The 14,620-nt window shown below is 38.7% G+C and overlaps 1 protein-coding gene across 3 annotated transcripts in view; it reads right to left on the bottom strand.

The window, feature by feature from the left end:
* ubr3 (ubiquitin protein ligase E3 component n-recognin 3) overlaps positions 1–14,620 on the bottom strand; it is a 224,485-nt gene that overhangs the window by 113,342 nt on the left and 96,523 nt on the right. For all 3 annotated transcript variants that reach the window (XM_072261898.1, XM_072261897.1, XM_072261899.1), the window contains one exon: positions 6,890–6,978. In XM_072261898.1, the coding sequence (XP_072117999.1) occupies positions 6,890–6,978 (89 nt within the window). The remainder of the gene's footprint in view (positions 1–6,889; positions 6,979–14,620) is intronic.

The following is a 14,620-nucleotide window of genomic DNA, read 5'->3' as shown; positions in this document are numbered from 1 at the left end:
GACATTCATTATCAAACCATATATGCCACAATCAACATGTCAAGGCTCACTCTTTTCTGAAGCACATGGAGAAGCTACATAAATAAACATAAATAAGTAGCTTGCAGTTTTGGAATTCTGTGGTAACTTCTCAACTCCCCTAAAATTCTATTATCTTTTAAAAAGCAAGATAGATAGCACACCTCACCTTCCCCCAGACTGGGTAACTACAGTTACAACATACAGTACTGTGCAAAATGTACTATATATAGTGCCTAAGACTTTTGCACAGTACTGTATTTGGCAGTGTGGAGCGGAGAGCGAGTATGTGCATCTGGTAGTAGCAAAGGATGTTGGGAATGGCAAGGGTGGAGGGCTGCAGGAGAGGTGTAGGACATGTAGCAAGGAAGGAGTGCCAGGGGTGGGGAGGTGGGTGGCAAAGGTATGACACACCCAGCTCTGAGACACCAGGCAAGGTCACTAGGTTCTAAATAATTAGTTTATTGATCATTACAGAATGTCTTTCTGGTGCTTCCTGCTCCCTCCCCTCACCCTTCCCCTTTTCCTAACCATGATTCTCCTCTCTCTGCCCTCTTCCCTCTCTCTGTCCACAATAGAGACCCATATCAGAATCAGGTTTCTCATCACTCATGTATAAGACTTTTTTTTTTAAACAGTACTGTACATACTTCACAAAGAACAAAACAATCTACTTGGCAAACACCGAACTCCAAGCTCTCACTCCACCACCAATGCAAAGTGGTTTCAGCATGATCTAAGAACGGACTGCATATAATTTCCTAAGCAACACACATAAAATACTGGAGGAACTCAGCAGGCCAGGCAGCATCTATAGAAAAGAGTACAGTCGACATTTCCAGTTGAGATCCTTAAGGAGGACTAGTTTCTCAAAGGCAATTAGGTTAATTACCTTTCAGTACTTCACTGTTAATGTTGTACAGACTGAAAGCTTTTTCAAATTATGCTTCCCCAAACATAACTCTTATGAAATCCTATCCTTTTAAGATTAGAAGTTCATACATCTGCTTTTGGAAGATACTATAAGTTGTAAAGGAAAACAATTCAATATTTGCTGACAAATAGCTAAACAAAAATAGAGATCAGAAACCAGTCATCACTCAATATTGCATTTCCCTGTTTCTCTTTGAATTAACCTATCAGAGCCTTTCCATGTTCTTACCAATACACATTTCCCTCACCTTCTGCTTTCCAGACATCTGTGCTTCTGAAATCATAGTTCAGATTTTCCAGTTAAGCTATCGTTTGTTATAGGAACAATCCTAAGTACAAACAAGCTAACAATTTTTGATGTATTATCTACAGGTTCCATATTACTTTCCCTTATTACCACATTCCAAATGTAGTTTCTCAATTTTTCTCATTATTCCTGTACCTCTACAATTTCCAAAAGAAATTTCTTCCTGATTTGCTATATACACTATCAGAATTTACATCTTTTTTTCCCTCCTGCTCTCTTTAGACAATACATTTCACCACTACTTCTGAACGTCTAACTGTTTTATGTTGCTTTCTCTGTAACATCCCTATCATATTAAGGTAAAGGAACCATTAAGAGGCAGTGATCATAATATGACAGAATTCACCTTGCAGTTTGAGAGGGAGAAGCTAAAGTCAGTTATCAATATTACAAATGGAATAAAAGGAATACAGAGGCATGAGAGAGGAGCTGGCCAAAGTTAACTGAAAGCAGACCCTAGCGGGGTGACGACATACAGCAATGGCTGGAGTTTTGGGAGCAATTCAGAAGGTGAAGGGGAGATGCATCCCAAAGAAGAAGTATACACAAAGGGAGGATGAGGCAACCATGGCTGACAAGGGAAATAGGAGGATTAGGAACCTTTTAAAAACCAACAGAAGGCAAGTGAAAAAAAAAAGCAATAAAGAGAGAAATGCTGAAATATGAAGGTAAACTATCCAATAATATAAAAGATTATATCAAGTTTTTTCAGATATATTAAGAGTAAATGACAGGTGAAAATGGATATTGTATTGCTGGAAAGATAGTAATGGGGGGGACAAAGAAATGGTGGACAAACTTGATAAGGACAATAGATTCTCATTAATTTGGGGCATTGGTTAATCGGGGCAACCACTTATTTGGGACAGCTCTTCAAGAACAAAAACCTATCGACATAATAGCCGGGATTCCCTTCATTCAGTTGGGACATTATACCACTTAACTGGGACAAGAGACTGTCGCTGATCAGTTTCTAACTAGCATCAGTCATATGCCTTGTGTGATGCTACACCATACATAGAGCAAGCAGTTTTTAAATAGCATTGATTGAGTGTATTTGTGTTCAAAAAGCAGTGATTTTTGTCACTGATAGCTGGTGAGAAATAAGTAAGACAATTCAGAACAGTTTTGCTCACTACAGTTTCAAGCGCTCAGCCTTGGAGAAACTCCAGAAATGGCCAGCAGTGAAAATGAAGCAATTTCACTACTTCAGAAAGTTAGGAACTATGAAGAATTTGAAGGTATAGATAGTCACCTTGAATGTTACAATTAGAATAAAGATTTGGTGGATGTAATTGCTGAAAACATTGTATGAAGTCAGTTCATTATCTGCACTGATTTTAATCATTTACAGTCAATCAAAAGAACATGACAGCATATTATTGATAAATATTAAGAACTAATACACAGTGTTATAGTACTGTGGTAGTATTTGTAGCATTCTAATTTGTTCTGCATTTTCTTTAATACATAATTTGTTACTCAGTTAAACAGTAGTTTGTCTTTTTCATGTACTTTTCTAACTACTTCCATGAAACTTTGACTAATAGGAGCAGCTGTTCATTTGGCCCAAAATGTATTGGTCTCAATGTGCCCCAATTAACCAGAATCCACTGTATTTTGTGTCAGTCTTCAATGTGGAGGAAACCAGTAGTATGCTAAAAATTCCAGAGTGCCGGGAGGCAGAAGTGAGTGTAGCTCCTGTAACTAAAGAGAAGCTGCTTGAGAAGCTGAAAGGTCTAAAGGTAGAAAAATCAACTGGACAAGATGGACTACATCCCAGTGTTCTGAAACAGGTAGCTAAAGAGATTGTGATGGCAATAGTAATGATCTTTCAAGTATCACTCGATTGTTGAAATTACTTTTTAAAAAGGGAGGGAAACAAAAGAAAGTATAGGCTAGTTAGCCTATAATTCAGTGGTTGAGAAGATGTTGGAGTCCATTATTAGGGATGAAGTTTCATGGCATTTGGAGGTACATGATAAAATAGGCTGAAGTCAGCATTGTTTCCTTAAGGGGAAATGACGCCTGACAAATCTGTTGGAATTCTTTGAAGAAATAACAGGCAGGATAGACAAAGGAGAGATGTTTCTTACTTGAATTTTCAGAAGGCCTTTGACAAGGCTGCTAAATGAGATAAGAGCCCATGGTATTAAGGGAAAGATACTAGCATTGGTTGGCTGGCAAGATGCAAAGAGTGGGAATAAAGAGGGCCTTTTCTGGTTGACTGCTGGTAACTAGTGGTATTCCACAGGGATTGGTGTTGGGACCGCTTCTTTTCACGTTATACATCAATGATTTGGATGACAGAATTGATGGCTTTGTGGCGTTTGCAGATGATACTAAGATAGGGAAAGAGGCAGGTTGCGTTTATGGAGCAGTGAGTCTGCAGAAGGGAAGGCTGATTTATACTTCTGCGTCAAATGGATGCTGTAACCTACACAAGTGGCCTATGCGCACTGTGAGCATTTATACTTGTGCGTTGGTGTGTCTGCATCGCTCTGCAACTTGTGCACGTCACACATGCGCACACACCTGCCCGTACAAGGCTTCATGGTCATGGTAGTCTTTCTCGGGGTAAACAAGTTTAAAGCAAGCGTCTTTTTTCGTAAAAGCGAAATGTGTCCTCCATAATTTCAGAGGTCTGTAAAGCTTTATGGAAAGCATTGCACCCAGAGTTCCTTCCCTGTCCTTCAGTCGCCCAATGGGAAGCTATTGCAGCGTAGGAGGAAATGTGATGCTACCAAGTGGACCGATCACAGCTGTTGCAGTCTGCGTTGCCGCGACGCATAGTTACATTTTGAGAGAGGTGCGCGTCAGGCTACGGCGTAGGGATCCGCGTAGGCTCTGCATAGGGTTCACAGCGACACCACACCTACGGCGTTGATTTGACGCAGAAGTATAAATCAGCCTTTAGAAAGATAAGGCAAATGGGCAAAGAAGCAGCAAATGGATATAATGTAGAGAAGTACTTTGGTTGGAAGGAATAAAGGCGTAGACTATCTTCTAAATGGAGAGAAAATTCAGAAAACAGAGGTGCAGTGGGACTTGGGAGTCCTTGTGCCTGATTCTCTAAAGGTTAACTTGCAAATTGAGTCAGTGGTATGGAGGCAAATGGAATGTTTGCATTCATTTCAAGAGGACTCGAATATAAATGAACTGCACCCTAGGGTTCTGAAAGAGGTAGCGTTAGAGATTGTGGTGGCATTAGAAATGATCTTTCAAAAATCATTGGACTCTGGCATGGTGCCAGAGGACTGGAAAATTGCAAATGTCACTCAACTCTTTAAGAAAGGGCAGTAAAAAGGAAATTATAGACCAGTTAGCCTGACCTCAGTGGATGGGAAGATGTTAGAGTCAATTGTTAAGGATTTGGTGATAGAGTACTTGGTGACACAAGACAAGATAGTACAAAGTCAGCATGGTTTCCTTCAGGGAAAATCCTGCCCTATGAACCTGTTGGAATTCTTTGATGAGATAACAAGTAGGATAGATAAAGAGGATGTAGTGGATGTCGTATATTTGGACTTTCAGAAGGCCTTTGACAAGGTGCTACACATGAGCCTGCCTACCAAGTTAAGAGCCCATGGTACTACAGGAAAGTTCCGAACATGGTTAGAGCATTGGCTGATTGGTAGCAGGTAGCAAGTGGGAATAAAAGGATCCTTTTCTGGTAGGCTGCCAATGACTAGTGGTGTTCCACAGGGGTCAGTGTTGGGACCACTTCTTTTTATGCTGTATATAAATGATTTAGATGATGAAATAGATGGCTTTGTTGCCAAGTCTGCAGATGAAATGAAGATTAGTGGAGGGGTAGGTAGTGTTGAGGAAACAGGTAAGATGCAAAAGGACTTAGACAGATTAAGAGAATTGGCAAGAAAATGGCAAATGAAATACAATGCTAGAAAATCCATGGTCATGCCCTTCAGTAGTAGAAATAAATGTGCAGATTATTTTCTAAACGGGGAGAAAATCCAAAAATCTGAGATAGAAAGGGACTTGGAAGTCCTTGTGCAGAACACCGTAAAGGTTTACTTGCAGGTTGAGTCAGTGGTGAGGAAGACCAATGCCATGTTAGCATTCATTTTAAGAGGTCTAGAATACAAGAGCAAGGACGTGATACTGAAACTTTATAAGGCACTGGTGAGGCCTCACCTTGAGTATTGTGAACAGTTTTGGGCCTTTCATCTTAGAAAAGATGTGCTGACATTGGAGAGGGTCCAGAGGAAGTTCACAAGGATGATTCCAGGAATGAAAGGGTTATCATACGAGGAACGTTTGATGGCCCTGGGTCTGTTCTCGCTGGAATTCAGAAGAATGAGGGAGAATCTCATTGAAACCTTTCAAATGCTGAAAGGCCTAGACAGAGTAGATGTGGAAAGGATGTTTCCCATGGTGGGAGAGTCTAGGACAAGAGGGCACAGCCTCAGGATAGAGGGGCGCCCTTTCAAAACAGAGATGCGGAGAAATTTCTTTAGCAAAGGCTGGTGAGTTTGTGGAATTTGTTGCCACATGCAGCAATGGAGGCCAGGCTGTTGGGTGTATTTAAGGCAGAGATTGATAGGTTCTTGATTGGACGTGGCATCAAAGGTTACAGGGAGAAGGTCGGGAACTGAGGTTGAGGGGGAGGGAAAAAAAAAGGATCAGTCATGATTGAATGGTGGAGCAGACTCGAGGGGTCAGATGGCCTAATTCTGCCCCTATGTCTTAGAAAAGCAAGGATGTAAGGCTGAGGCTTTATAAGTCACTGGTCAGACTGCACTTGGAATACTGTGAGTAAATTTGGGCTCCTTATCTAAGAAAAGATGTACTGGTTTTGGAGAAAGTCCAGAGGAGGTTCACAAGAATGATTCCGGGAATGAAAGGATTAACATATGAGGATCTCAGGACCCGTACTCGCTGGAGTTTAGAAGAATGAGGGCATCTCATTGAAACCTATGGAATATTAAGGCCTCGGTAGAGTGGATGTGGTAAGGGTGTATTCTTTTGTTTGTGGGGGGGGGGGGGCTAGAACCAGAGGGCACACTTTCAGAATAGAGGGACATCCCTTGAAGACAGAGATGAGGAACAATTTCTTTAGATGGAGGGTGGTGAATCTGTGAAAAATCATGCCACACATGGCTGTGGAGGCCAAGTCATTGAGTATATTTAAAGTGGAGCTTAATAGATTCTTGATTATTAAGGGCGTCAAAAGTCACAGGGAGAAGGCAAGAAAATGGGGTTGAGAGGGGTGCTGGAAAGATGAAGCAGATTTGATAGGCTAATAGACCTGATTCTGCTCCTATGTCTTATGATTTTATATACTTTTTCTTCACCATGTTCCATTGCACCCTTGCCTTTGTAAAGACCCCACTTTTTTGGGGTGTCACAATCCGGCTTAAGTTTATTCAATAAGAGAAATATATCCAAAGAGTAATTCTTCATTGTGCTAAGATTTTTCCACCTAATTGTGAAATCCAGCAACATTTGTCTATTCTACAACTGTAGCCACCAGTACAATGAAAACACCAATGCAATAAAGCAGTTCAACCAATTCATCTCAGAATACAAAGGAATGCCACATTCATTTATACAACAATAATGATAAAGGACAACAGAAGTTACAAATCTCACTTTACTAAATAGAATTACCAAGATCCATTGCTGTTTCCATGAAGCTTTTCTGTCTTGAAGCAAATTCAGCAAGTAATTTCTGTTGTCTCTCGCGGGCTTTCTGCCGTCTGAAAAATAAATCCAACAGATTAATATAAAACTGTCACTGAGAAAAGTATACAAAAGATACTTTTTTTCCAATTCCCATCACCAACAGCAAGATTCCACCACCAAACAAATCCAATTCATTTTGCATTATGAAGCTTTCCTTTCCTGTGAAAGCACACTCTGCTCAAGGCACTTTCTCATTCAATTGCAGGAGATGCAAAACCTGTCCTTTTACTTCTTCTGTACACAGTACTAATGTACTCTACTCCACACTGGAGAAATCAAACATAATTCAGTGGATTGCCTTCTCCTTGTTATCCATTCTCAATCTAACTGACATGACTGTAACCCCTGAACTATTACAAGTACAGGAGTTAGATAGATCAGCTGATTGAGTGGTGTCGCAACAACAACCTTGCAGTTACTGTCAGAAAGACCAAGGGATTGTTTGTGGACTTCAGGAAGAGGATGTCATGAGATCATACACCAGTCCTCATTAAGGGATCAATAGTGTAAAGGGTGAACAGTTTAAAGTCCCCGAACATCAGCATCTCTGAAGATCTATCCTGGGCCAGCATATTGATTTAATTAGAGAGAAGGCGCGACAATGGCATTTACAGTTTGAGGAGACTTTGTACGTCACCAAAGACTCTCATGTATTTCTACAGATGGACCATGGAGAGCATTCTAACTGGTTGCATCATTGTCTGGTATGGAGGGGCCAGTACACAGGATAGGGAAAAGCTGCAGGATGTTGCAAACTCAGCCAATTCCATCATGGGCACTAGCATACCCAGCATCCAGGACACCTTCAAAAGGCCATGTCTCAAAAAGACAATGTCTGTCATTAAGGACCCCCATTACCCAGGACATGCCGCCTTCTTATTGCTACCATCGAAGAGGTAATATAGGAGCCTGAAGACACACACCCACACTTTCAGGAACAGCTTCTTCCCAGCCACCATCAGATTTCTGAATGGCCAATGAACCTATGTACACTATCTTACTATTTTCTGCTTTTTTTGCTCTCTTTTTGCAATACTTTTGAAATTTAATTTCTATATATATTTCTTATTACAATTTATAGATTTTTATTATTACGTATTGCAATGTACTGCTGCAAATTTCATGACAAAACAACAAATTTCATGACAAATGCCAGTGATATTAAATTCAGATAATGAGGTCCAATGTAAGCATGAAAAACAGCATGTCATCTTCTATTCTGGGGACCTTGCAGTCTTTCAAGACTCAATATGAAATACTACAAATTCAGGTAACTTGCTTTCTTTTCCTGTGTCAGAAATGGCCAGTCTATCTGTGACATCTGCTTGTTGTGTTAATTTTCTCTCCATTGACACAGGAATATCCTACAGGTCTTCATATTGCAGCTTCTATACTCCTTTGTTTGTATTCCCATTTCCCAACCACCCTCATTCCTTTGTTCCATGTACTCCTCTCGAGATGCCCTGATAATCCATCCAAAAGCTGACCTCATTTACATCTTATCCCATCAACAATCCTGGCCTCACCCAAGAGACATTTCCTCTGACTGATTTATTCCTTCTTCACACAACCCTCCTCTCGTTCCCAGTTCTGAGTCAAGATTATTCAACTAAAAGGTTAATTCTGTTTCTCTTTGGACAGATGATACCTGACCTGCTGAACATATCCATCATTTATTAATGAAAATCAATCATAAGATTAAAGTTCAATATTCTTATTCCACACCTCATTACTGTAAGAGGTCGCTAGGTGGTTGAAAAAAAAATGAAGTGCCTTTGGAAGAACAGTTTTCCCTTGGTCAGGACATTCCAGAAGTTTCAAAGCTATTTAATAACCTCTAGCTTACAATCTAGCTTAGATTGCTACAAAAATATAGATAAAATTGCCATGCAATTTGCACACAAGACCTCACAAATAAGATAAATAATCAGGTTACTTTTATAGTGGTGCTGCTTGAAGTTTGGCAAGGACAAAATGAAAACACCCATACTTCCTTCAATTACCACCAATGCATATTTCAACTCCGTGTGATAGTACAAATACAGTTTTATGCTCCTACAGCTTAGAATTGATACTTTTACCAAAGATGCCCATAAGAGGCCAAGGATGATACCTCACAATTACAGTAGTCTTTAATTTAGTTTACCCACATAGATACCGAACAGGATCTTCCAAGATTCCATGTCAGGTGATAGATAAATGGTTATCAGACAAAGATAAGGGGGTATCATGTCTAAAATTAACATGTTCAGATTCAGCAAAGTGATGAACTACTATCCAGGGTATTTTTCCTTCCCTGATATCTCTAAATAGAAAGGGTGGAATATTAGAAGTTTAAAGAATTAGAACTGTTCTCCAGATTCAGGATGCCCTTTTGCAAATAGGTCAACAATCCTTTTCAATATTTACCAATTAGTATTATTAGTTTATTTAAAATACAAGGCATTTAAGGAGCATTTAGAAAGGCACATGAACAGGCATGGAATAGTGGATGCAGATCACGTGCAGACAGATGGAAATAGTTTAGACTGGCATCATGGTTGGTGCAGACAGCGTGGACCAAAGGGCCTGTTTCTGGGTTGTACTATTCTATATTCTTAAGCTTCATTTCCCACATACCAATTAACCAGAGTGTGGATCAGAAAAGCTTGCCTAAATGCAATTGGTACATTCTAATTTTGAGACATTCAACCATTTTTTTAGTATTTTCTTAGTAGATTCTTTTTATACATTAAATCAGCAGGTATATGCAGTTAATGATAGTCACATATTTATTATATCAAAAGGGTGATAACACCTCTTGCTCATTAGCTACCACATTAAACAATGGGTCAATATTTTGTTATAAAAAGGTTTTTGAGTTTGTACAACTATCTGTAATTCACTCTTCAGCAACATATTCCAAAACAGGAATTTCTACCACCTTCAAAGGACAATAACAACAGCCACCCAAAAACAACTGCATTCCCCTCCAAGTCACCTGTCATTCTTTCATCACTGGATCTAAATACAAGAGTCCCTAATCCACTGCTGTTTGGAAACTCTTTCATCATTGACTAAAGCAGTCAATTCTCAAAAGCAATTAGGAATAGGCAATAAATGACAACAATGCCCACATTCCATAAATTTAAAAAAGGAAATGTTATTGGATTATTACTCTGACCTACCACCTAACATCTGCATTCTATCATATTTTAGTACTATGGATGCATTTTCATATTCCAAACCAAAATACTTAGTCTATAAAATAGGAATATTCATTTCATCCATAACAGACATGACCTACTAGTCATAAAAGATGACTCTCTAATTGATACTTGAACAAATAAATAATCAGTCTCTGTTTTTGAGAGGTTCCTGCAATCTGATAAAAATGTTATACCAAGGTCTTGACCCTCTTAAGAATCCAAAAAAATGATGGCAACCTATTTTTGAGAAAAAGTAAAATCTGACTCATAAATTATACTGCAGTTTCGAAGTTGTTCAGCCTAATTTAATAATGCTACTTATTAACCATTGGGAAGAACTTCTGGCAAATAATGAAAATGTACTTTTTTTGATCAAACAATTTCAGTTCCCAATCATTTCAATTAGACTAGTTCAAAAGCATACCACATACTGATAAATAAGCTTAAATAAGTGCTAAACTTCTTTATGAAATTTCAAACTAAATTATTAATTCATGCATCCTAAGTAACTTTTTCATACAAAAAGATAACCAAGATGGCATATACTAAGATGACCAAATTTATTATCACATGAACTTCCTTTTGTTCTCTCATTACAGCCTCCCACACCTCCTAAAGAGAAGTCATTCCTCTCACCCCGACAAACAGAATTTAACAAGACCATATTAACCCAAGTATCCAATCCCAACCAGATTATTCCCATTTCCTCCTTCTCCCCAAATTTTATTTTTTTTTTCCTTTATTCAATAACACTTATTTTTTTCTCTTCAACATGTGATTTCACTCAACAGATACACAATCTCTTTTGTTTATCCTTCAGACCCAGAATCAGTTTAATATCACCAACATACGTCGAGAAATTTGTTAACTTTGTGGCAGGAGTACAATGCAATACATGATAAATATAGGAAAAAACTGAAATACAGTACATATATATTCATATGTATATCAAATAGTTGAATTAAGATAAGTAGTGCAAAAACAGAAAATAAAAAAAAGTAGTGAGGGACTATTCATGGGTTCATTTAGAAATCAGAGGGGAAGAAGCTGTGTTCCTGAATCAATGGGTGTGTACCTTCAGGCTTCTGTACCTCCTTCCTGATGGTAACGAAGAGTAGAGGGCAAGCCCTGGGTGATGGGGGGAACTTAATAATGCTCTGCTCCTTGAAGACGTCTTGGATACTACAGAGACTGGTACCTATGATGGATATGACTAATTTTACAACTCTCTGCAGCTTATTTAATCTTGTGCAGTAGCACCACCACCCCCCACTCCCCACCAAGACAGTGATGCAGCCAGTCATAATGCTCTCCATGGTACATCTGTAGAAATTTACGAGTACTTTAGGTGACAGACCAGATCTCAAACTCCTGATGAAATAAAGCCACTGTCTTGCCTTCTTCATAGCTGCATCGATATGCTGAGACCAGGTTAGCTCCTCAGAGATACTGACACCCAGGAACCGGAAATTTCTCACTCTCTCCACTTCTGTTCCCTATATAAGGAATGGTTTGCGTTCTCTCATCTTACCCTTCCTGAAGTCCACAATCAGCTCTTTGGTTTTATCGACGTTAAGGGCAAGGTTGTTGTTGCAACACAACTCAACTAGCTGGTATATCTTGCTCCAGTACCCCCTCTCGTCTCCATCTGAGATTCTGCCAACAATGGTTGTATAGATGGCACTTCAGCTATGCTTGGCCACACAGTCATGGGTACAGAGAGAGTAGAGCAGTGGGCTAAGCACACATCCCAGTGTTGATTGTCAGCGAGGTGGAGATGTTATCACCAATCCGCACAGATTGTGGTCTTCCAATTAGGAAGTCGAGGATCCAGTTGCAGAGAGAAGTATTGCACCTTTTTGATTAGGACAGTAGGAATGATGGTGTTATACTTTGAGCTATAGTCAATGAATAGCACCCTGACATAGGTATTTGTATCATCTACATAATCCAACGTTGCATGGAGCACCATCGTGTTCATATCCACCATAGAGCTATTGTGGCGATAGGCAAATTGCAGTGGCAGGAGTAGATTCTAGCCATGATCAAGCTTTCAAAGCATTTTATCACTACAGATGTAAGTAATACTGGCTGATAGTTGTTAAGGCAGCTCACACTGTTCTTCTTGAGCACTGGTATAATTGTTGCCAGCATATAAATGCTCCAATATGTTGACTTTATACATTTGAAGGAATGTGGCACATGGAAATGCAATTATAGTAGAACTTTGTTCTGTGAGACATTAATTGCATGACTTACAGCACACACATCCCAGGCAAGGAAGTGGGCACCAAAACAAAAACCAGCCATCAAGCAACTCATTCATTAATACACCCCAGGTACAACCAGCTAGGTTTGATCACTAACAAGCCAACCGTAGGGGAGGAAACAATAGGATGGAGGGCAGTTTATATACTAACAGATAATGTTTGCTAATTTAATTAGCCACTATTATGCATCTGGCAGCAACCACTTGGAGGACATTTCCCCAAACTCAGAATTATGGGTTATACGATACATGCTAGTCAACTGTATTGTGAAAAAAGCAATTTTAGCAAAAAATTTGAAAGAAAGAGCTGCATCAGGGATATTGAAATCTTGAAATCCTCAAAAACAAAACCTTAGTCAGAATAATTTCTGAATGTAGTAAATGCCTTCAGCAACCTGAAATCAAGATCATTCAAGTGAAACAATGTATTAGTCTAAGCTTTTTATTGATTTTTATTTGTTGGATCAGTGGTAACAAAGATGACCTGGTCAATAATCAGATAAAGAATGTATGATTAGAAACATGTCTAATATACTATAACATTTGGCAGATAAATTCCAGAAAAAAAACTGAATTAACCTTCACTTCCTGCAGCTGGGTTTCTTCACAGCTCAGGGCATTTCTGACCTAAACTTATTCCTAATGTATATGGAGATCCCTGAGTATATGATATAAACAGATTCTGACAGATTCCACTCAGCTCAGTAATTTTTCTGACTGCTTAAAGGGTAGACATAGTAAGGCTGCAAGGTATCAGCATCAATTTGTCTTTTTCTTTGGTACAGCGCTGGTTGCTGTGGAAACAGTCTATCTTGTGAGAGATGCCACTTGTCTTTGACTAAAGGTCAAAACTCGAAAAAAAAAGGGTCATCATCACCTACTTATTGCCCTTTCCATTTTCATCACTACTAAATCTAACTTGAAATACACAATGGATTAAACCGAGTCTACATTTGCAACAGTATTCTGCTCGATGTGATTTATCTTAATTTTAGTATCTGCTGCCAATGAATGACAAATGATGAAATTATTCAGAGAGAAAATCTGTAAAATAGAATTGAATGGCAGCTACAGAAATCCAAATCAAAATTCCTTTTTTTTCCTACATACTGTGCAAAATTCAGAATTTTGGTCTTATTACACATAACAACATTGCAACAGCTGTGTTTTTTTTAGAAGAAAATGCAAATAGCTTAAAATTAAATCTCTCTTTGAAATCCAATATATTTTTGATGAATTCCAGAAATATTATTGAATCATTTTTCTAATCCAATTGTTTTAATAGCTTAAGTTACAATAGGAATGTAAGAATGCACTATAGGCATGACCATTTAAAATGAGAGGGGCCAAGTATTTTTTTATTTCAGATTTCCAACATTCATTATTTATTTTTTTTATTTTCATCACCACTTAGCAATACATGTCGTATTTGTTTCTTAAAGACATGACATTTAAATTTTAATCAGTTTGTACAACGCAATTTAAGTAGCACTGGTTTTGATTTTGTAAATACTACTGATTAGAATATATATTTAAAATGATAATTATAAAATTCCTTGTAGATGATAGTCAAATCTAGTATATTTCCAATAATGTACGAATTGTTTCTCTACAATACATCATTTAACTTAAATATTTTACATTACCTCTGAATTTTAGTGATTCCACTATACTGGAAAGGTTCAAAATATAAAGTATAATTCTAGTTAAAGCAAAATATTTCAACCCTATTTTTCTTTGGGCTAATTTCAGTCACAGAGTCAGAATCATTGAGCAATACAGCACAGATAAAGGCCCTTTAGCCCAACAAGTCCATGCCAACCACAGTGACCACCCAGCTAGCCTCAATTTCCGTCATTTGCTCCCTTATCCTCTAAGCCTATCCCTCCACATATCTAATCGAACTGCTTCTTAAAAGACACCATTATACCTACATCAACAACTCCTTCAGGCAGTTCCTTCCATGTGTTCACAACGCTCCGCGTGAAAAAGTTGCCTATCAAATCCTTCCCCATTCACCCTAAGTTTGTGCCCCCCTGTTTTAGAGTCATAGAAAAGTACAGCACAGAACAGAAATAGACTCTATGGCCCACCCAGTCCACACTGAACCATTTAAACTGCCTACTCCCATCAACCTGCACCGGGACCATAGCACTCGATACCCCTACCAACCATGTACCTATGAACTTCTCTTAAACG

Source organism: Mobula birostris, chromosome 6 (assembly GCF_030028105.1).
Source record: "Mobula birostris isolate sMobBir1 chromosome 6, sMobBir1.hap1, whole genome shotgun sequence".
Classification (NCBI taxonomy): Eukaryota; Metazoa; Chordata; class Chondrichthyes; order Myliobatiformes; family Myliobatidae; genus Mobula; species Mobula birostris.
This window is presented reverse-complemented; position numbering and strand designations above follow the sequence as displayed.